Raw genomic sequence first — 22,443 nt, 5'->3', positions numbered from 1 at the left:
TTTAACATTTTTATTAATTACATACATAATGGGATTGAGTGCACCTCTGCAGTATGCTCTTGTAGCCCAGAAATCCAGTTGCATCCTGGGCTGCATCAAAAGGGTGGCGAGCAGGGTGAGGGAAGTGTTTTTCCCCCTCTACTCTGCCTTCATGAGGGGCATTCTGGTGTACAAATGTCCCAATCTGGGACACCCAGCGCTAGAAAGATAAGCAGTTGTTGAAGCAGGTCCAGAGGAGGTTATGAAGTTTATCAGAGGACTGGAAGACCTTTGCTGTGAAGACAGGCTGAAGGAACTAGGCTTGTTTGGCCTGCAGAAGACAAGGCTCTGGGGGAGGCCTGCTTACGGCCTTCCAGTATTTAATGGGAGATTATCAAGAGAAAAGAGGTCAGTTTGGGAGAGTGAGAGGTCAATTTGGGAAAGGAGATCAACTTTTTACACAGTTGTACAGTCAAAGGACAGGAGGAAATTGTTTTCAGCTAAAGAGGTTAGATTTAGATGTCAAGGGTACATTTTTCACAAGAGAGGGCTCTGAGGTACTAGTGCAGGCTGTCCAGAAAAGCTGTGGGAGCTCCATCACTGGGGTGTTCAAGACCAAGCTGTAAGGGCTCTGGGAAGCCTGATGTAGAGAGTGATCTAGTGGATGGTAATCCTGCCTGTAGCAGTGACTTGGACTAGGTTGTCTTTGAGATCCCTTCCAGCCCAATCCATTATTTGATTCCATGACACACTATTAAAGCACCTGCCAGGCCCTGAGCATGCTATATTTTTAACTTAAACTTGGAGGCGGTGAAGGGAGTCTCCACCCGTTGCCCTTCATAAGGAAGCCTCCCCCACACGCTCGGAACGGCAAGTCCACAAGACTGTCACGAGACTAGCAACCTCCTCAACTTCCCTACCTAACCTGCTCCAGAACGTACTGGAACCGGCCAATCACTGCACGGCTCCAGCTCACTCGGCAACGCGGCACAGCGCGGCGACACCCTTTCCTCTCCCAGCTGTCCGCGCTTTACCTTGCGATGATTGGTGGGTCGGCTGGAGGGCGGGACATGAAAAGTCTCTGCGGGACGTCATTGCCAGCAGGCCAATAGGAAATAGAACGGATAGATTCAAATGGAGCGGGCTCGAGCCCGGCAGTTAGTCATCGCGGGATTAACGAGCGGTCAGTTGTGCCTACGGTTCTGCCGCTTTTCGCTATGGCTCACAAGGAGATCTACTACTCCGACAAGTACTTTGACGAGCAATACGAGTACCGGTAGGAAACAGCTGTGGAGCACGGGCTTAGGGAAGCGGGAGGGAGTCCTGCTGGGTGCCCCGAGGCTGTCGCCCGGAGCTCGAGTCTTCTTTGAGGATTAAACTCTGCCTGTGGCCCCCAAGGGGATAGATGGGCTGAAGGCAGCGCCTCTCTGATATTTCCTCATTCGCCTAGATGGGGAAGGCTGCTCTCGACCGATTTTTTTTTTTTATTTTTATTTTTTTTCCCGGACGGGATTTGGGCAGCGCACAGCTTGCGTTCCGGGCCGCGCAGGTGGAGCGGGCTCTCGCTGCTCCTCACCTACTCAGAGTCCTTAGCGGGGCCATTTCTTAAGTCCTTGCCGAAGTGTAGTGCTGATAAATGCACTTTGTGAAGTCTTTCGGTAGTACTAGTCGGTTCTGCAGTACAGTCTTCTAACTTTCCTTGAAAGCACTACTGCAAACGACTGTTTTTGTTGTGTGGTACCTGAGTACCTATTTCCAGCTGACTCTTAATAGTTGTTTGGCCTCAGAAACAAGATGGAACTCTTGAAAATGTGGAAAGAGGGTGTCTTAGGTTCTTAGACTCTTAAGTGGTATTAGTGTTTTGTCTTTAAAAACTAGCACTGTAATCTCTATGGAGAATATCATATTCACTACGAAAGACAAATAGGAATGACTTTATTAGAAATGTGTGGGGTCACTTTTTTAAGTTGCTTATATGATGGTTGATTGCTAGTGACACGTTTTTAAGTATAAGTAGCATAATTAGAGCAAGTAGGGCAATTAATCTCTTCTGGGATGTTCACTCTCAATATGCAGTTGCACTGAAGATGTACATTTAAATCTGAGTTTTGGAATTGACGTTCCATAACTGCTGGTATCCATGAGCACCCTAGTATTCCTTCTAGAGAATGCTAATGCTGGTATTCATAAAGAGACTTGCTTAATGTCTTTTAGTGGAGACCTGTGCAAGGTATGTAGAGATCAGCATATGTAATTTGTTAATTACTAATCTACAGGCATGTAATGCTACCAAGAGAACTCTTAAAACGAATGCCAAAAACTCATCTTCTGTCTGAAGAGGAATGGAGAAGCCTTGGTGTTCAGCAAAGTCTTGGATGGGTTCATTACATGATCCATGAACCAGGTAAATACAGAAGAATAGTACTGATGAAAAACGGAGTTTAAAATATATTTTGAAAAATATTATCTGAAATACCACCTGAGGCTGGTACTCAGCTGATGTATGAAGATGAATAGTTGCTCCTGCTGTTGAATTTGCTTCTAAATGCTTTGATTGTTTTCGATTTCTTTTGTCAGCTCCTTGCTATTTCAGTTATGTAGCAACATAAGTAGCACAGGAGGTTTTTTGTGTTAATTTCACCTCTGGATCTTGAAAATACTAGTCGAATAGTTTAGAAGGGACCATAAAAACCATCTTGTTCTAACTTGTTTGTACCTCTGCATCCAGCTGGTATTTTTTTGTGAGCTCCTGTATGCTGTTACAATATCAGTGACTGTGGAAAACTTCATATAGCAGCATAGTTCTATGTCATGTACCTGGCACACCTACTTAGTAGGAAAACCCAGCAAATGCTCACGTTGACCACATCTTTCTTTAATGATTTGAAAAATCTATGACGTAATTTGAGGTGTAGTAGTTGTCTACTAAATGCAGCTTCTCAATTAAAAGATGATAAAGAGCTTAAACTTCTCCAATCACTATGTTCTAAGATATCCATATCTGGTACTTGTTAATCAAGCTTGTCAGTGGTGATATTTGTCATATTCAATATGATATTCAATTCATCGATTGAAACCAGCCTCATGAAATTCCAGGTTTCCAGAAAAAATGGATGAAGTAGTCTAACTTTCCAAAGCTTCCCTTAACTGGATACTTCTGATCCTTTGAATAGGGTTTTGGAAGGGGTTTGCTGTTAAGTCTAATCAGTACTAATAGAATCTATCTATATTAAGTGAAGTGGCTGCTGTTGATGTTCAGCAGTGTATATACCTCACAAGGAAAGTATGAGCAGTTTCTTATACTTTACATTCTTATACTGAGTATATAAGCTACATATACTTATATGTTAAGGTCTTCAAATAATCTAATGCAGAGAGTGTTAATTCCCATATTTACTGTACTTTCTTTGAGTTTATACCTTTGGAATAAATTTTTAAAGCACATTTGCAGCTTCTAAGGTTACCGTAGAATTGGTCTGTAAATACTACACTTGAGGACACTTGTGGGCTTGATTTATCTGTTTCTTATTCAATAGTATTGTTCAGCCCTCATTAAATTGATGAAATACCTCTCATCAAGGCTTAAGAGGACAGACTGACACTTTGTTCAATTTTATTTCTGCAGAGCCACACATTCTTCTCTTTAGAAGACCTCTTCCAAAAGATGAACAGAAATGAAGCACTGTCTATAAATCTTTAATCTTCTGGAACTCTGTATGCATGTATATATGGTGGTAGTATTCAGTGAATACTTTATTTACAAAACATACAACTGTACCTGTGCATGAGCTGTATTCTTCACAGCAACAAAGCTCAGTCAAATGCAATTTCTAGGCTGCTATTCTTTCACAGAGAAGTGGAACTTTATGTATCTTAGTTCTCTTTAATAAAGTTTACTACTGTGTGCTTTGAGTCTTTTTTTTTTAATCCTGCACATAATAACATTAGCAGAAAAGCTGAGTGCAAAAATGTTGCGTGCTCAAAAGCAGTGCATTACCTGTTTGTCACTAGGCATAAAGAAATAAACCCTGCCTCTAGCGCTCTGTGAAATCTAAACCTCTACAGAGGTTTACCAGGCAAAGCAAATTACCTTACAGAGAAGCTTTAACTAAGTGAATCACAGAACTGCGGAGTTTGGAAGGGGCTTCTGGAAGATATTTCGTCCCACCTCCTAAGGCAGGTTCCCTCCATTACATTACACATTAAAGCGTCTAGACGGTTCTCGGATATTTTCACAGAAGGAGACTCTGCAGCCTCTCTGGGGATCTTGTTCCCCTGCTCGCTCACCTGCAAGGTAATATTTTCCTCACGCTGAGGTGGAACCCCATACGTCCTTACTTATACCCGCTCCCCACGCTGCGCTGCAGCCCCGCCGCGCGCCATTGGACGGACGTCATCACAGTGCGCCGTAGTCCCGGCCGCGGCGTTGCGAGGCCGGTGGACTGGCGGGCTGGAGTTGTCTCGCCATGTTCGCGGGGAGGCGCCCGGGCCGAGGCAGCGAGGTAAGGGCGGAGGGAGCCCTGCGTGTCCCCGACTTGTGGCGTAACGCAGTGGACTGCAGGCCCCGGTCCGTGGCCTCCGCGCTCACCCGCTTGAGGGGATCGCACGCCCTGCGCGTCAGCAGGGTTGACTGAGGCCCCGATTAGGCCTTTAGCTGGGAGGGAGATGAGGCGCGGTCGGCAGGTCGCCCACCGCTCTGTGTTGGGCGTTGCGTAAGGGAGGTCCCCGGCGGGGCTGGGCTGGGGGCTCAGGCGGTGCGCGTTCGGGTCCTGGAGAAGCACTGCTGCCCGAGGGTTTTGGCCCTGCCGGGAGATAGTGGCAGGGAACGGGGCAAACCTCGCCTGCAGCCGCGCTTGGTGCCCGCGGTGCGCTGCGCTACCATCTGGGGACCAGCACCAACTCCGTTTCTAAATAACCGATCCAAGTTTCCTTGTTCGCGTTCTGTATAGTTACACACCTATGTGTTTGTTACACACTTAAACGTGTAGAATTCATACTCCATTTCTCACCGTTGAAATAGCCAAATAGCTGCACAGCGTGTAGTTGGAACTGTTGGTAGGTTTAAGACAGGAGTTTGCAGCTCCTTCTGTTCTCCTTTAGTATGTCAGAGTTCCTTACATGTTTGTTATGAAATCAGTGCAGGCAACCAGAGGGAGCAGTGAGCTCAGTATGCATCTCTAAATGCTGAAACTACTGTTCAGGTATTTTCAAAATTACCGTGTTATTTAGTTACTATAATTGGCCTTGGCAAGTGAAAAGTTTTTCATCCAGTGTGCTGTTTAACCCAGAAATACACAAGTGGCTAATGACCTGTTGTATTTATTGCAGTGAATAAAAGCAATGGGACACTGTAATGGCAGTGAGTACAGTGACCTTTACTTTAGTACTGCTACAAATATATAAAAATGTATATATGTACAATTTAAATCAGCAGTACTTCAGAACAAATGGATAATCTGTCTTAGTGGATTTACACTGTGTAAGTAATGAGAACGCTTTATAATTAAGCATTTTTTTCAACACAGACTAATTTAAAGTACATATGTACATAAAACCTTTATTATTAACGTCTGACTCTGGAAGTACTTTTAATGGCAGTGTTAGTCACACATTGTGAGTTTTAAATCACATTATTTTAAGCTAAACTAAGAGTTTGTTTACTAGTGCTTACTGCATAGTCTTTTTACTCTGTGTAATCGTCTTTTACACGTATTACATGTTAGATGTGGGTATTAAGGGAAATGGTTTTCCAGAGAAGCCGTGTTTTGCACTGGGCTCCTTGGTTCTGCTTCTCTTTCTTTTTGGTGAACATTGTTTTTCATGTTCTGCTGGAAGAGAGCAAACTTCCTTACGACAGTCATGCTCACAGGGGTAAGTTACACTTAGAATATTAATCTCAAAATGCATGTAGCCAAAAAACATTTTGTTTCTCAGGGCATCCGGTTGTCAGCAGAGGTCAAACCATTTGTTCCAAAATATGCAGCAGTGACTGTGGCATGGTCAGAACCCTCAGCAGCATGTGTCTTTACTAGGTACTTAACTACAGGCTATTCATTTGTTCAGGAACTGTCTTTGGAAAAGTATGTATATTTTCTGAATCTTATTTCTTGGGGGATTTTAACCTTCCAGTTTTGGACATTGATTACTCTCAGACAGTCAAAGATCTGATATGATAATATTCTGACTAAATACATTCTCCTCCCTTGCCCTCAAGATTTAGATTTGCACATTTCTATTCTTTGGGTATATGTCTGGTATCTCACCTCTTGTTTGCAAAGACCCAGTGGACTGCTTTCAAAAGAGCTGAATCCTGTTCTTGAGTGAAAGAATGGTTGTGTTATGACAAAGCTGAAACAGACAGAATCGAGTAGAAGGAAGAGGGCAAGGGCAATCGTCAAATCCAAGAATGTTTTTCCTACCGTAAATAATGTATGAGGTTACTCTTCCATCTCCTTTTCACAACCTCCATGTCCCAGGAAAGTAAGACTTAGTAAGAACATAGGAGGCTTTTTAAAGTATTTTTCTAACAAGGACTGAAAAATAGACACTCATGATGGATTTATAATTGTATTGTTAAGCCCAGAGAAGCCTAGAAGAAAGCCCAGATACTGGGATAGGAAATAATTGAATATTGTAACAAACTTTTGATATTGTTTAGCTCTTCAGTTGCTTCTCAGATTAGTAGAACTCTGAACACTGAACTAATTTTGGAATTGCTGCAAAATTGCTTTTATGTCCTTAGAAAGTTCAGGTAGAGCCTTAGAGAACTATTCATTCTAGGCTTTCATAGTATGTCAGCCATTTTATTTATAGGGATTTTACAGGGTATTTTCAACCCATTTTTATGCGTAATATGTGTTTAGCAATGAGATGAGTATGATCTCACAGTATTTGTTAGCATTAAAAAGATCAGGGACAGAAGCAGTATTCTCATGAATGTTTTGCCTTGTTGGGGCTGAGCTGTAGTTCTTTATTGTGACTCAGATTTAGTACTTTTTTTTGTAAACTGATTCTAAGAGTTGTTTTGACTACATGCTGTCAGAAATGCAAAAACATCTCGTTCTGGTGGGAGCATTTTTCAATTTTTTTGTTACAAACCTGAGGTTGAGTTGTTGTCCACTTTGTGCTGAACAACTTTGGATGGAGCTTTCTTTTTCTCTCATTTTTCTTTCCTATTAATCTAGGAACTGATTAATCTTTATGTGCTCCCACAGGTTTTACTCTTTTTTCCCCTACAATTCTTTCCCCCATCCCATTGTGAGGAAGTGAATGAATGGCTGTGTGGTGCTGAGGTGTCTGCCAAGTCTCCCTTACCAAATCTGGATCTCAGTGTACGGAAAAGAAAGGCATGCCACAGACACGTCACAGAAATATGCTGTGCTTTCATCAGTGTAATGGTCCATTTATTGGCTGTCCAAGTGCAGTCCATTTATTGGCTGTCTTACAATTCTGTATTGTATTCCACACATGCCTTATAGACCCATAAGATGCTGTACTCCTACTTCGTTGTTATGACATCTTAAGATGGGTTTCACTGTTTATGTTTGTGTTTTTTTAATCAAGTGCATGTTGTTATACTGCGATTTTGGTTTGCTTCACAAGAAAAAGCCTACCAAAAATAAATGTGAAGAAAACTAGCAACCTTAAACAGAAGTGAAGACTATAATTCTCAAGCAGGCTAGGTTTACAGCTTGAAGCATGTACCATCTGTATTTTTAAGTATTTGCTACAAACGGCATGTTTTATCCAAACAAAATATATTAGTTTTTAAAGAATGTATAGCAGTGAGTAAATAGTTGTTTGAAATAACATGAAGTACTTTCCTTTTGGAACACAGCTTTCTTGTTAAACAGATTCTTCAGCCAAGGAATAGTGTATTTATCTAGACAATGAGTATATGCTGAAGATTTGCCTGGGGGTGACCTCTCATCTCTTTCTCATTGTCCATCACATAGTGTTGTGCGAGATCCTGTATTACATGAATACTCGAGCAGCTCCTGCTCACCTGATGTCATTTCAAATACAAATCCAGTAGCTGTCCCACAGTATCACTCAAATGAGTCATACTGTAATGATTCCGGAATAGTCAGTGAATCTGCTGAACAAAAGTATCCAATCAGACAAGAAAGTAAGAGTCTTTCAAAGGTGAACAAAAACACTTTAAAAAAATTAAATTCTTACTTTAAAGTAGTCAGAATGCTTCATGCATTTTTGAAGTGACTGATCACTCTTTGTGTAGGAATAATGAGTGATGCTTAAAGAGGTTGATAATATCAATGAGCCAAACTACAGATTCATCACATTCTACAATTAGTACAGTTTTCCAAGCAGCATTTTTTGAACATGAGAGGAGTGTATTGTTTTTCCTTATAAAGTAACAACCTGGGTGAAAAAAAAATCACACTGCCTTCGTGAACCATGCTTTCCTTCATTCACTGTTGGAGTTTGGTGCTTTTTTTGGAGTACAGTAGCAGCCTCCACAAGTATAAATTACAGAGAATGTCTGTGATCGGTTACATGGCCATAAGTGATTAGTCCGCAATTATTGTTCAAACATTTCCAAGGCCTGCTACAGAAAACAATCCAAATGAGAGCAGGAATGTATTGGAGTGGAGAGGGAATAAAGGCTCACATTAGAAGTACCTTCAGTCAAAAGTGAAACCGATACTCAATAAAAATCTTCAATGATTTTTTTGGTGGGAGGCAGTTCAGTGGTCTAAGTAATCCCAGGCTGAGCTGAGTACTGTTTGATGATCTTTTTGGCACTTGCATTTTCCCTTTTAGGATCTTTAAGAGAGCAGCCTTGCAATAGTTTGGTCACATCTCCTGGGGCTTTGACAACATAGCTTTCCAGGCGTTCCACTCCAGAAAACAGTATTGCTGCTGGATGTACTTTGAATTTAATTCCAAATCCTCTGAACAGAGTTAAGCCATGCATCTAGTTTGATGCAGCATAATTTGCATAGGTGCCTGTTACTTGTCTGCACCTCTGATTCTTGAGCCCAAGCCTGCCAAAGAGTGTTCCTTGCAAGAATCACAAGGCTTCAGGACTTCGGTACAATATAGATGAACGTTTGCTTTAATGGGAAGATGTAGATACAGCTTTTCTAATTAGATTCATTTTGCTGCAAATGTTTGGGGTGGTTATTACAACAGTCTTATCTCATTTTGTCCATAACATGTAGCTCAGTCAGAAACTTGGAATGCCTTAAGAATTTTAGCCCTTTTCTAGAAGAAACTGTTTCATAAAATAAGAATTGGACAATTTAAGACCAGCTGATTATAAACTGTTGATAATGATGTCATTAATTTTAATAAGATCTTAAATGTGTAGTTGCATAGAAGTGTGGAGTAATCCCTCTTGAGTTTATATAATGTGCAACACAGGTAGCACAGTTAACAGGGCAGATAAAATACAGTAACAAACATCTAACTAACTATTCTGGTTTTGTTGGTTTTTTTTTTTTGTTGTGGTATAGAATTTGTGATGTATCATCAAACTCCAGATGTGTAGTTAGTTAACTGTTGTGCACTGAATGCTTGAAGATTTTACAAAGTTAAAGTAAAATTAACTAAATATGTGACAAATACTTGCAGCAGAGGAAAACAAAGGAGGGTGAGAAAAAATCAGACAAGAAAAAGCAAGATGGAGAGGACTCTTCTGTCAGAATTGTGAAAAGAACTGCATTACAGACTTCTGCAGGCAATGGAGATTCCATGAAGCCAGGTACAAATATGGTATTTGGTTTGAAATACACAGAGTATCCATAAAATAGTTGTCTGCACTTTAACCTCCAGTTTGCAATTGTGTTTCTACATCTAGAATAGTTTAGAAACAGATTATTTTTTACTGTGTGACTTTCTGACAAGGGATGGTAGCAGTAAATCTTTTGGTGGTTGCATGAGCTCATGTAAATTGAAACAAAAATATCCTCAGAGAGTACCTGAATTTACATTTGGTTGTTAATTTGGTGTTGTCTAAACACATTGGTGATAATCACTAGATTTTTTGTTTTGTTTTTTTCTTTCATGCCAGGTATTTATAGCAATAATTCTTGTGACTATTGCTGTGACTGTGTCACTGATGCTGTAAGATATATGCAGAAATGATTGCAAGCAAGTTTTATTTTTTAGACTTTACTTGCTTTATTCAGACAGGTTCAATAAAACTGCAAGCAAGAAGTCAACTCAAGCTCCAAAAATAGAGTCTTTTCCTGTACCTGCATTTGAAACTACTATTTTGGATTTCCACAAGTTGCACAGTTTGGGAAGAAGTGAGATATTGAATGTGCATCATAAAAATGGACCAGCATGTTCAGTGGAAAGTAACATTATGTGCCTTAGTCAACCACACATGTCTCCTTTGTTGAACACGGAGGTTAGCTATACTTTCATGTTGCAGAACTCATGAAAAATACTTTTCTTTCCAAATCTCAAGAGACAATTTTTGCATTTAGTGTATTAATACCTGATTAAGTAGCTTGCAAGCAGGAAGTTTCATAGCTACAGGTTTTATGCTTCTTCTTATAGATGGAAACATCAGTCCTTGCTCTCCTTTTTTTTCACTATTTCTTCCTCCTCTGTGCTGCTAGCAGATATGGAAAAGCCAAGCCCTGTTACAGTTTAGTTTGATTCTGCTATGGTCTAAATTTCTGGCTCATATGTACAGAACACATATCTTTCCTGAGGTTTCTTAACAGCTTGATTTTCTCTCACCTTTAAATAATGAGCGTGCAGCCAATTAGACATAAGTTTTAACTTATTTAAAAACACATATGTGTATGTAGTTGTTACTTTGTGCTAAAGGAGGAAAAATTAGAAACTGAATTCTAGAAGGAGGAAAAATATTATTAATATGTAAAGATTGCTTAACTTAATTATTTTTGTAGATTTTTGTATTCCTAGTTTTGCAGCTGTTAGTAAATTCAGTACTGACACATTCAGGTGTTTGTCACATATGCTGAATCAGAGTTTTCAACAGTGGTTAGAGGTAAATCATTTTGAAGGATACAAATATCATAAGACTTTTGTTACCTTTAAGTTAAAAAATGCATATGGTGGCAAAAATGCACTTTACTGTTTCTTTTTTCTATTACTAACTTGAATTTAATGGATAGTTTTCAGTGTTGCTGGAATGTTAAAACTTTTTCTTGTTCATTCTTAGAGTCGTTGTTTGGATGCTTTTGTAAAATGTAAGCAGGCATCTTCCTTGGACAAAAGCAGAGAGGCATCTGCTTATACTTTAAAATACAGTAGGGTTCAAATGATATTTCCACTAAAAATAGTAACAAAAAAAAAAAGGTGGGCTACAAAATTCTTTATGCCTCTGTGCACATGAATTGAGGATTTTTTCATTTTTTTTTTTATATGATGTTTAGCTTTCTTCTGGCAAATGCTTTTATTCATACTTCTATGATACCTGACCCTCAATTTTGCAGGAAGATGTTTCTGTGGAAAGCAAAGCGTCGTCAAAAACTTTAAAAGAAACAGTAGCAAGCTTAATTCCCTCCTCATTTGATGGTAGAGGTAAGTACTGCTAACATAAATTGTTTCCTCATATTTGAACTGCTTGTATCTCATCAATTTGGAACAATAAAGTATTGTCAGGAGCTGCTGAACTCTCAAATATTCTTGAAATCAAAGAGCAAACTCATTACAGAGTAAGAAAAATGAAGTTGCATCTGTTTCTTCCAGATGAGATTATATTCTTGCATGTAGATTTTGTTAGTAGATCAAAACTGCAACTGTCCTCTTTCTCTTCTGTTTCATTGATGCCAAAGGACTAATGTTTCTGTGAATGTCTCCTGTGCTGTTTATTAGGAGAGGAAATAATGCATATTGATTATTGGAAGTCTTTTGAAGTATTTTTAAATTTTTTCAACAATAAATCTGAGCAAATATTTGATGAGCATTTTTTTAAAATAGCTGTCAGTCTAGAGTCTGCTATGTAGTATAGAACTTATTTGTTTTTCCGAATTTAAGAATTTTGCACAGATTGTTATTCCAGTAACTGTGAAGTTATCTGATAACATTTTTCCCACCAGCGGAATTTTCAGTTTGTACCCCATTGTAGAGCAAACAAGGCCTTTATAGGAAAAGATATCAAAGGGGAAGTAACTCACCCCTCCCACTAACAGTTTGGAGGAAGGGTTGAGCTGAGGAATGAGTACCATTCGTACTCTTGTGCTGCAGGAGGAGGGTGTGGGAAAGGAGAACCCCGGACAGACTCAGACTTCACGTGTGCTTCCAGAAGCATTGCTGAGACAAAGAGGGTGACTCTAGTCCCACTTACCTGCTCCAGGCAGTCACGTGCTCATGTATTGGTTCAGGCTGTGACCTTGGAATTCTGCTACACTCCACCCCTTCACAGCAAGAACCAGTGACTGAGCAGGTAGGGGTTGATCTCCTGCAGTTTGGTGGCTCAAAGTACAGTGTATGTCATCGTTCTTGTACAGTGCCCACTGCAATGGAGAATGTTAAGGCAATAAAGGCAATTATTGACAGTGTTTTCCGTGGTTCTGTTGGGCCAGTACTTGCTCTTCTTTTTCAAGGCCTATCTTCTTCAAGGACCAGTAGCAGTTCTGATACATGCTTGCCAGTTCCCAAAAGTTCAGCAGTACACCACAGGGTGTCACAATGTTTCCTCATGTACACTGAAACATGCTGGAGTGGTGTTGCTATCCTGTGAACTTAAAACCTTAACAGGAGTAAAACGGATGTTTAATAGATACGTCAAGGGTTACCGTTGCCCTCCACTGTAGGATACAGGGTGTATTTTGGTCTTGAGTCAACACCTCTGACTGTGTCAGGACACACCCTTCTGCTTGATATCTGTGTCTGAATAATTATATCAGGTTCCAAAAGGGGGCGTCTAATTTGCCACATGGACGAGATTATTGTCCCCTTTGCAGTGAAAATAGGGGTGTCTGCTACTACCTCTGCGGGCCATGCAGCAGTTACTGGGGGGTATACTGATCCCCCAACCTCTGACAATCTCTGCCAAGGTGCAAGGAGACCACACCATTTTGGTCCTGCTTGCACCTTCCAAAGCCATTTTACCTTGTGTCTCGTGAGCTCTGGGTCCTCAGGGGCAGGGTGCAGAAGATTATTTATGGTGCCAACTTATGGCTTGAGTGAGGTACCCTTACCTATAATTTGTGTTCTAAGCAGGGAGGCCCAAGTTGTCTGCAATATTCTTAAAGCACCAGGTCTGCCATCTCCTGGTCTCTCATTCAAATCTTGCAGAGTTTCACAAAGACTCTTGGTCCACCCCTGCCAGGACTGTGAATCTCCCTTCAGAGCACCTTTCCGGATCTTGTTATATCCTTCTATTAGGCTTGCTCTTGTTGGGCACATGTAACCACCATTAAGTGATATTGTTTTCAGCTCACTTGGTGTCTGCAGGGCTGTTTCTTTCACATTTTTCTCATCCAGTCTATCACAGCTGCTTCACAGATTTTTTTTTTTATTTTTTTTTCTCTTTTTTTACCCTTTCTTAAATGTATTGCCCTAGTTATGTCCCCCCAGCTAGCTGTGGGGCAGCCCCTGCCATACAGCCTCCCTACTACCAACACCTTGCCACATAAAACCAATAACTTATTTGATCTCTCATTGGAGGTGTTTTTTTGTTTTTTGTTTTTTTTTGTTTTGTTTTGTTTTGTTTAAGCTGTGTATTTATTATGTGTTAGGAATATTTCCAGAATGGAATGAGTAATTCTTCTAGAATGCTGATACCACCCAGTGGTGGTGGATGAAACTGCTGTACATTGAGGCATATAAGGAGATTTTTTAGCTTGTGTTTATATATCTACAAGTTGGAAAGTTTTTAGAAAGTAGAAGATATTGATATGACTTTGCATTTAAAAGCTGTGTAAGTTATAGTGGGATAAGTAATAAATGAATTCAATATATAAATGTGATATAGAAGTTAATAATTTTAAAGAAAAATAGATTAGAGAATAAGCATAGTTATATAGCTTGTGTGATGGTATAATTTCAAATTATAATGAATGTATTGAATGTGTGCATATAGCATGGGGATGTAGGTGGACTAGAATATAATTTGTAACCAAGCAACTTTATTCAGTTTTTCATCAAAAAAGAAATATAGCTCTGCTCTGTATTTGCAAGTCCTTGATAAAATCCTCTGTTGATCCTATGTCTTTTGAATATTTGAGAAATATTTTCTGACATCTTTGGGTATCACTTGTTTTTCCACATCAGTCTTTCCTGAAGTGTCTACAGATGGCTCTGCTCAGTCATGTGTGTCTTGGGCCACGGTACTTTCACAGCCCCCAAAGAAAGTTTCTTCGTCACCAGCAACTGAATGTCTTCCCAGATACAAAGGGAAGCAGGATAATCAAGCAAAGGTACTGGAGAACTGTGCTCTTGAAACTAATTTCTGTTACTGTATCAAAGGTATCAAAAAGTCAATGCAATTCCCACAACACAAACTTCCAGACTAGCTGATTTACTTGCACTTCATTTAGGCAGGACTTCGTTAAAATTTTCAACTTCTAAATCAGGCACAAAACATGGAAGCCTTGTCCTTCCTGGGTGGATATTGCCAAGTGAAATCTCATATTATGTTCCGACAGCTGTAAAGCGTCTTTCACATGAAAAGTTCTTACAGTACCTCTGAATTTCAAAGAGATCTTGAATTTTCCTTGTTGCTCAGTGGCCTAGCCTTGATTGATGCATGCTAACTAGATGCATGTGTATGCATGTTCACTTGCATTTATGCTGGTAGGTAATAATAAAAGAAAACAATTTCTAATGGTCTTGCCTCATGATTTTTGTCAACAGGCAGAAGCGAAAAATGATGGTAGTGAAACTGAGCCTGAAGAAGTGTCAGAAAAGAAGAAGAAGAAAAAGAAAAGGAAAAAGAAAAACAGGTCACCCACTACAGTAGAGAAGCCTCATCATGAATCTACTACAGTGCAGGAGCCACCAAGGATTGAGGTACAGTAGTGAGGTTTTTGTTGTGGTGGTTTTGTTGTTCCTAGTGTTATGAGTATTTATTGGAAGACGAGAAGTTAATCCGCTTTCTGCAAGTTTAATATCAAATGTAATTAGTAGAGGAAATTGGGTCAGGTCCACTTGAGTTAAGATTCATGTTAGGAAACAGTTGTGCCTTTTAATTATTTATCAAGGATTGAATGAGCATAAATTTCTGCAGGAGAGTGTAAAGCAAAGTGCACAAAGAATGGGATAATGGATAACACAGGTTGTTATTGAAAGAATGTGGTACTGGTAATACAGTGGTAGGAATGTAGGCCATTCAGAGAGACATCAAGAAACTTGAAAGGTGGGCCCGAGTGAATCTGATGAAGTTAAATGCAGCAAAGTGCAAGGTTTTAGACTTGGGCCGTAGGAAACCCAGGCATATGTACAGACTGGAAGGAGTAGCCCTGCAGAGAAGGACTTGAGGGTCCTGGTAGATGAAAAACTTAACATGAGCCAGCATGTTGCAGCTCAGAAAGCAAATGGTAAACTGGGCTCTGTCAGAAGAGGGGTGGCCAGCCAGGACAGGGAGGTGATTACCCCCCTCTACTCTGCCCCCATGAGGCCCCATCTGGAGTACTGCATCCAGGTCTGGGGCCCACAATACAAGAAAGCCAGGGAGCTGTTGGAGAGGATCCAGAGGAGGGCCATATAGATGACCGGAGGGCTGGAGCACCTCCCCTATGAAGATGGACTGGGAGAGCTGGGCTTGTTCAGCCTGGAGGAAAAAAGGCTGCGGGGTGACCTCACTGTAGCCTTTCAGTACCTAAAGGGAGCCTATGAACAGGAGGGGAGTCAGCCCTTTGAATGGGTAAATAATAGCAGGACAAGGGGAAATGGTTTGAAGTTGAAGGAGGGAAGATTTAGGTTGAATGTTGGGGTTGAAGCTCTTTACTATGGGATTGGTGAGGTGTTGGAACAGGCTGCCCAGAAAGGCTGTGGATGCCCATGCCCTGTCCCTGGAGGTGTTCAAGGCCAGGTTGGATGGGGCCCTGGACAGCCTGGTTTAGTATTAAATGTGGAGGTTGGTGGCCCTGCCTGTGGCGGAGGGGTTGGGGCTTGATGATTCTTGAGTTCCCTTCCAACTCAGGCAGGCCATTCTGTGATTCTGTGATCTCAAATGTGGAAACAGTTCTTACGAAATGTAGATTATCACTGTTTATATTTCTGATGATCAATTCAAATATTTTTCACATTCATGTAACTGTAATATACACGTTAGTGTTCTGATGCTTTTGTTAATTTTGTTAATCTGCAAGATACCAGGTCTGTGAGTGATTTAGTATCTAAAGATAAAGAATGGCAAGAATTGTAGAAGCTAGTAGAAATGTTGTGTCTCAATGAAGACATAAATGGGAAAAAAAATAAACTTCGAATCATAGAACAGAGCATATGCATTACACTGAAATCCATGATTTGGATGCAGAGTGTGGTGGGGTAGTTGGAAACAGCTTTCAGAGCCTCCTGGTTTGCTGTAAATGCTTATCAATATGAAAAATGTGTGAAATGCTTGTGACGTTCTTGTGACAGAAGAACATGAAAGGTCATAGAACTTTTATGGACTCTGAAAATTTAAAAATTGATGTTCTGTATTTGCAGCTACTCAATGGATCAGTATATTGGACTGTTAACTAGGTTTATAGAAGTCACAGATTTAAAGATAAAATGCTAATGAGTGAAAAGTAATGCATTTTGCAGGAAAGAAATGGTGTTCACAATGACTGGCTCTGATCTAGGTATTTTTGCTGAGGGAAGAAATAAGAAGCTCTTACTCATAAGCAGGTTTGCACCGTAGCACTGGTCCAACATGCATTATTAGGAATTGTTAGAAAAATATGAAATACAATTAAAAACATTATAACAATATACAAATCTAGGACAGATCTGATCTAAATATAGTTTGGATTCTATTTTCTTGTGTGCCACCTCTCCTTAAAAGTATACACATATTTGAACTAAAAGAGAGAGGAAAGGCTCCACAAGTGATCAAAGGTATGAAATAGTTCCCATGGGAGGCAAAACTGAATAAAGTAGGACTTCTCTGTCTGTAAAATAGAAGTCCTAGAGGGAACTGGAAGATAAAAAGGAATTTTTTTCTTTTTGTTCTCATTATTTCATTTGATGTCCTCTGGTTCCTGTAGGTGCCAAGTTAAGAACAAATTGAAGGAGGTATTAAGCCACACTCATTGCTAGAATTTAACTGTTCCCTTTACTACAGAGTATTGCAAACTACAGAAATTTGTGTGAATTCAAGAAGAGATTCGGATGAAGTGAAATAACTATTTTCTTTTTTGAGGGCTATTTAAATCCAAAGATACTACTTCTGATTGAAGAAATCCCTAAGATCGAAGAATGCATTTGTGAAACCTTCTTCCCTTTCTTACAGTCTTGTTCTGACCTACTCACAAGCTTCTTTCAAAAATAGTTTGTTTAGTTAGAAGTATCTGCTCAGACTGAACATGCCTGTTCTTAGGTGTCCTAGCTCAGGCTGTTTAAATCAGATCTTGCAGGCTTCAGAAGAAATATTGGTATGCTCAGTAGTATTGTTACTACTAGAAACCTAACAAGGTCCCTCAGAAAGTGAGAGGAGAATCAAGTGGATGAAAACCAGGCTGGTGGATCAGAGTCCTTCTGATTGAATTAGCAAGCTCTCCTGGTCTTCAGGTGGCCAGCATAGAGAGAGCTCCAGTCTGTCACTGTTTTAGTTAATCCAGAATCTGGATAACGTATTCTCTGCTAATAAAATATACTTGTAACTAAGCCTACACAGTCCTTCACTGATTTACCTGTTTATTTCCATACTAGTATTCAAGATTTATTACCCTTATGCCTGTCATTTTGTTTTCACCACTAACACGTTTAAGGTAGAATTGCACAGCTGGAGACTGTACTGGAAGAAGAGGAAAGATGTTTGCAATGCTGTTAAATGATCTGAAAAGTACTCCTTTAGGAGCCGTTTACCTCTGATTATTTGTATCATCTCATAGCAATAACAAGCTACCACTGGACTTTTCTTTCTAGGTTCCTTCAGCCTTGAATTAACTACTACTTTATGGGTGACTTAACTGCTGTAGAATTGATTTTAGTTGATGGTCCTGCACTCAGCTTTTGAATTTTATACATAAAAGCAAACTGTGATGAGTGATAAGCAGAAAGAAAGTCATTTGAATGTTGCAAAAACTAGTTTTAGTAATGTGAACATAATAGTTCTTATAAATACAACATCCTGTGTCTTGTTTAGGATGCTGAGGAGTTTCCTGATCTGACAGCTGCTTCTGATCGAAGAAACAGATTAGGATCTCAGAAAACATCATTTTCTCCTGCTGGCAGGAAGCAAGCTGAAGTAAGTAACATTATGAATGTAATCTGAATATTAAGAAAGTAGGCAAGAGAAGACTACTTGTAGTCTGAACCAGAGAGTTCAGACTCTTTGGTGTGTGAACTGCTGTCATAGAATCATGTAATGGCTTGGGTTTAGAGGGACCTTTAAGACCATTTAGTTCCAAGCGCTCTGTCGGGGGCAGTGTGGCCACCCACTAGATCAGGGTGCCCAGGGTGCTACCGGCCTGGCCTTGAACACTTCCAGGGATGAGGTATCCACAGCTTCACTGGGTACCTTGCTCCAGGATCTCACCACTCAGTATTATTCCTAACACCTAATCTAAATCTCCTCTCTTAGTTTAATACCGTTCCCCATGTTTGATCACTATATACCCTTGTAAAAAGTTGATCTCTGTCCTGATTGTAAGTTTCCATTGAATTCTGGAAGGCCACAGTGAGGTCTCCCCAGAGCCTTCTCTTCTCCAGTCTGAACATGCGCACATTCCTTAGCCTGTCTTCAAAGTAGAGATGCCGCAGCCCACTGAGCAACTTTGTAGCCTCCTCTGGATCTACTCCAAGAGCTCCAAATTTTTCTTATGTTGGGATCCCAGACCTGGATGCGGTACTTCAGGTGGGACCTCAGAAGGGCAGAGCAGAGGGAGACAGCCACCTCCTTCTCCCCTCTGGCTACCCCTCTTTTGATGCAGCCTGGGATACAGTTGGCCTTCCTGGGTGAAACTGCACACCGCTGGCTTGCACCAAACTTTTCTTCCACCAGGACTCCTAGGTTCTTCTCCACAGAGCTTCTCTCAAGGAGTTCTCCAAGCCTGCACTGATATCTGGGATTGCCCTGCCCCAAGTGCACTTGGCCTTGTTAGATCCCGTTAGGTTCATGAGGGACCACTTCTCAAGCTTTTGCAGGTTGTTTTTTTGCCATCTGTTGTATCAACTGTACCACTCGGCTTGGCGTCATCAGCAAACTTACTGAGGCACTTAATCCCACTGTCTGTGTCACTGATAAAGATGTTGAAAAGTAGACAGACCCCTGGGGCACACCACTCATGACTGGCCTCTGCTTGTACATAGAGCTGTTGACCACAACCCTCTGGCTGAGACCATCCAAGCAATTCCTTACTCGCCAAATACTCCATTCTTCAAATCCAGCTGTCTCCAATTTAGATATAAGAATGTTGTGTGAGACCATATCAAAGGCCTTGCAGTTATCCAAGTATCATAAAATCATAGAATGGCATGGGTTGAAAAGGACTGTAATGATCATCTGGTTTCAACCTCTTGCTATAAGCAGGGTCGCCAGCCACTTGACCAGACTACCCATGGCCACATCCAGCCTGGCCTTGAATGCCTCCAGGGATGGGGCATCCACAACCTCCTTGGGCAACCTGTTCCAGTGCGTCACTTCCCCCCTGTTCCTCCTAATATCTAACCAAAACCTCCCCTGCCATAGTTTAAAACTATTCTCCCTTGTTCTGTCACTATTTACCCTTGTAAACAGTCATCCCCCCACTTTTTTGTATGTTCCATTCAAGTATTAGAAAGCCACAATGAGGTCTCCCAGAGGCCGCAGATTATATCAGTTGCTTTTCCTTTGTCCATTGATGCCATTACTCCATCATAGAAGGCCACCAGATTGGTCAGTAATGATCCTTCTGTGTAATTACCTTGTCATGGAGTTATCTCCAGGTCTGTCTATATCCATGGCAGGAAGACAGCAGGCCCACAGGCCCACTGTCCCATAAAAGGGGAGTTGGGAGAAAGGAACAAAGAGGGGAAGGAGGAAATAAAAAAAACGGCAGCGGCAACAGTCTGAGGAGGAAAGTTAATTTACTAACTGTAATAGCAGAAATACAGGTTAATTGGGATTGAAGCTAATAAACCAAACTAATGAGTGTCCAAAACTGAAGTCCTTACTGCAATGTATGGCAAGACAGCTAGGGAGCATGCAATGCAGAGATGAGCAGTAAAATGAAAAAGGGGTAGTGTGGTGACTTGCAAGCAGTTTTATCTTTCCCTCTAAATGGAAAATGGAAATGGAACAGTGAAAGTTTTCAGGGGGTTGTAGTTACTTTTCTGTTCTGAGAACCAGATTACCAGAAATATCAACAATCCACAGAACTGGAGCATTAACTCTTTAATTCCCAGTACACTACATTATGTTATGATGTGGAATACTGATAACAAAAATCATAAAACCATCTCACACTTGATACTCTCACTTATGCCTTAAGGTAAGCTCCAGTAGCTACCTGAATTCTTGAATGTTAATTGGGATGTAGCTCATGCTGTTGTGTAGGCAAGTTAAAGTTAGGTGAAGTAAATTCTCTCAGTATGGTTTATTGTCCTACAGGTAATGTTATGGTTTATTTCTGCATTCTATGAAAGGACAGAGAAATTATAGTAAGTCTCTTATTCTGTAGCTTTTCAGTTTGTGCATACAATTAAATTTCATGGGCATATTTGTTATCAAACTGTATAAAAGTTAAGAACCTGGGTCTGGCTTTGATTTAAAGTCCAGAAATTTTTGTCCTTAGTTTTGTTTCACTGAATACAAATAGTATTTAAAAAAATAGAACACACTTGTTTAGTCTGTTTGGGGCAGTAAATTTCACAGAGGGTTAGAGGTAGATAGCAAAAGACAATGTGATTGCTGAAACCACATTTGCTGTGATGGAAGTGCTTTTTCAGACCTGCACCTTAAATGAAAGAAGCCTTCAAGCTTTTGTAAGCTTCTGTGGGCTATTGCCTCTCAAAACATACACAGATTGTAAAGTTATTACTATAAAGTCACTTATATTCCTCTGTAACAAATATTTGAAAAGAAAAATGCCTTTCTTCTTATAATTCCAAATTTGAAAATGGAGAAATAACAAATCTGTTGAAGTAGTATGGCGGCAGATAAATGATTGCATCTGTAGAAGAATTTCATTGCCTGCTACTTAAGGTGTAGATTATACCTTTAAACCTCAATTACTGTAAATAGGTTGACTAGTGTATATTATTTGCATTTAGTATGACTTTATTCCTTTTTTGAATGTCTTTTATTATTTTCTCTTCCTTCATTATTACCTCTTGTCTATAAATTTCAAAGATCAATCTCCCCAGAGTGTCTTGCAACAGTTCTTCCACAGTGGATGGAACTCTCAAGGTTGATGTGCTGTCAGGGAAGCAAGCTTCATCATTTATATTAGAAAAGAAGAAGCAAGTAAATTAATAATACTTGAAAATAAATTGAAAATTCAAAATGATGAAGAAAACTTGCATCTTTACATATAAAATTAGTTCCAAGCTTATCTGTAATTGTATTCATACTTTGTCCTTCATACTTGGAGGTAAATGACAACATCTCCTTGTTTCAAAACATTCAATAGTGATTATTGTTAACTCCCTGTTTGTGTTGCAGTTTTTAGAGAGAAATGCTAGCTTTTCACTAGTACATGTAAGTTTCACTGTCAGGAGTTTTTCCTTCCTGTTTTACTTGGTCATGACATAGGTCTAATCCTCACTGATTGTCTTAAGTTTAGAACCTTTGGCAGAAGCGGTTCAGCCAGATTAAGACACAGAGATCTGCTTAGCTGGGGCAAAGAGAAAAACACAACAGTGAGGTCAGTGAGTAGGTTTGGATGTAGCTCTGATGCAGGTAAAGCTGTGGTCTCAGAAAGAGGAGATTGTCATCTTTAGTTGTATTATAATAGGAGATTTAATTAATCTTCCAGAATATATGCAGTACCAGTTCCTTCACATGTTCTGGAATTACAATTTATTCTGTCCTAGTCTTTACTGAACTACACATTTGTAATCTTTTTATATTATGAATCATTACATGTAGTGTCAAATATGGGACACCACTTTCAACTTCTCTTCAGAGCAGACAAAAAGACTACTGCTTCTGAGGGAATATTGCTTAAAGGAAAAGTTGGTGACCTTTCCTTTTTCAATCAAAAGGCACTGAAGATAACGATGTATGTATATTGCAATCACATGCCCTATGGGAATCACAGAATTTTTTTTCACAGTACTTTTATCAAAACTATAAATTCTGATAAGCCTTTTTTCTTTTTCAGAGATAGATGGTAGTTTGACTGAAGTGGGATACTGACATAAGGCACCTGCTTTAATAAAGAC

At 40.0% G+C, this 22,443-nt stretch overlaps 2 protein-coding genes across 8 annotated transcripts in view; both read left to right on the top strand.

Annotated features, from left to right (window-relative positions):
- The first annotated feature begins 1,139 nt into the window (after nucleotides 1-1,139).
- CKS2 (CDC28 protein kinase regulatory subunit 2) lies at nucleotides 1,140-3,883 on the top strand. Its single transcript, XM_015849356.3, has 3 exons — nucleotides 1,140-1,255; nucleotides 2,256-2,383; nucleotides 3,605-3,883. The coding sequence occupies exons 1-3, from the start codon at nucleotides 1,197-1,199 to the stop codon at nucleotides 3,655-3,657; spliced, it is 240 nt and encodes a 79-aa protein (XP_015704842.1). The 5' UTR covers nucleotides 1,140-1,196; the 3' UTR covers nucleotides 3,658-3,883.
- Nucleotides 3,884-4,399: 516 nt separating this feature from the next.
- The window catches only part of SECISBP2 (SECIS binding protein 2), a 30,279-nt gene continuing 12,235 nt past the window's right edge, over nucleotides 4,400-22,443 (top strand). For 2 of the 7 annotated variants that reach the window (XM_015849352.3, XM_015849351.3), the window contains exons 1-7: nucleotides 4,400-4,481; nucleotides 9,577-9,706; nucleotides 10,134-10,357; nucleotides 11,418-11,505; nucleotides 14,203-14,348; nucleotides 14,785-14,940; nucleotides 18,224-18,325. In XM_015849352.3, the coding sequence (XP_015704838.1) occupies nucleotides 4,446-4,481; nucleotides 9,577-9,706; nucleotides 10,134-10,357; nucleotides 11,418-11,505; nucleotides 14,203-14,348; nucleotides 14,785-14,940; nucleotides 18,224-18,325 (882 nt within the window). In that variant the 5' untranslated portion in view covers nucleotides 4,400-4,445. Of the gene's footprint in view, nucleotides 4,482-5,715; nucleotides 5,851-9,576; nucleotides 9,707-10,133; nucleotides 10,358-11,417; nucleotides 11,506-14,202; nucleotides 14,349-14,784; nucleotides 14,941-18,223; nucleotides 18,326-22,443 lie in introns of those variants that run through there. The other 5 variants (XM_085529006.1, XM_085529005.1, XM_015849353.3 and 2 more) reach the window with 4 other exon arrangements.

This window comes from Coturnix japonica, chromosome Z, assembly GCF_054131305.1.
Source record: "Coturnix japonica strain WE chromosome Z, WE-NBRP24, whole genome shotgun sequence".
Lineage (NCBI taxonomy): Eukaryota > Metazoa > Chordata > Aves > Galliformes > Phasianidae > Coturnix > Coturnix japonica.
Note: the sequence above shows the minus strand (reverse complement) of the source record. Positions and strands in the feature narration are given on the sequence as shown.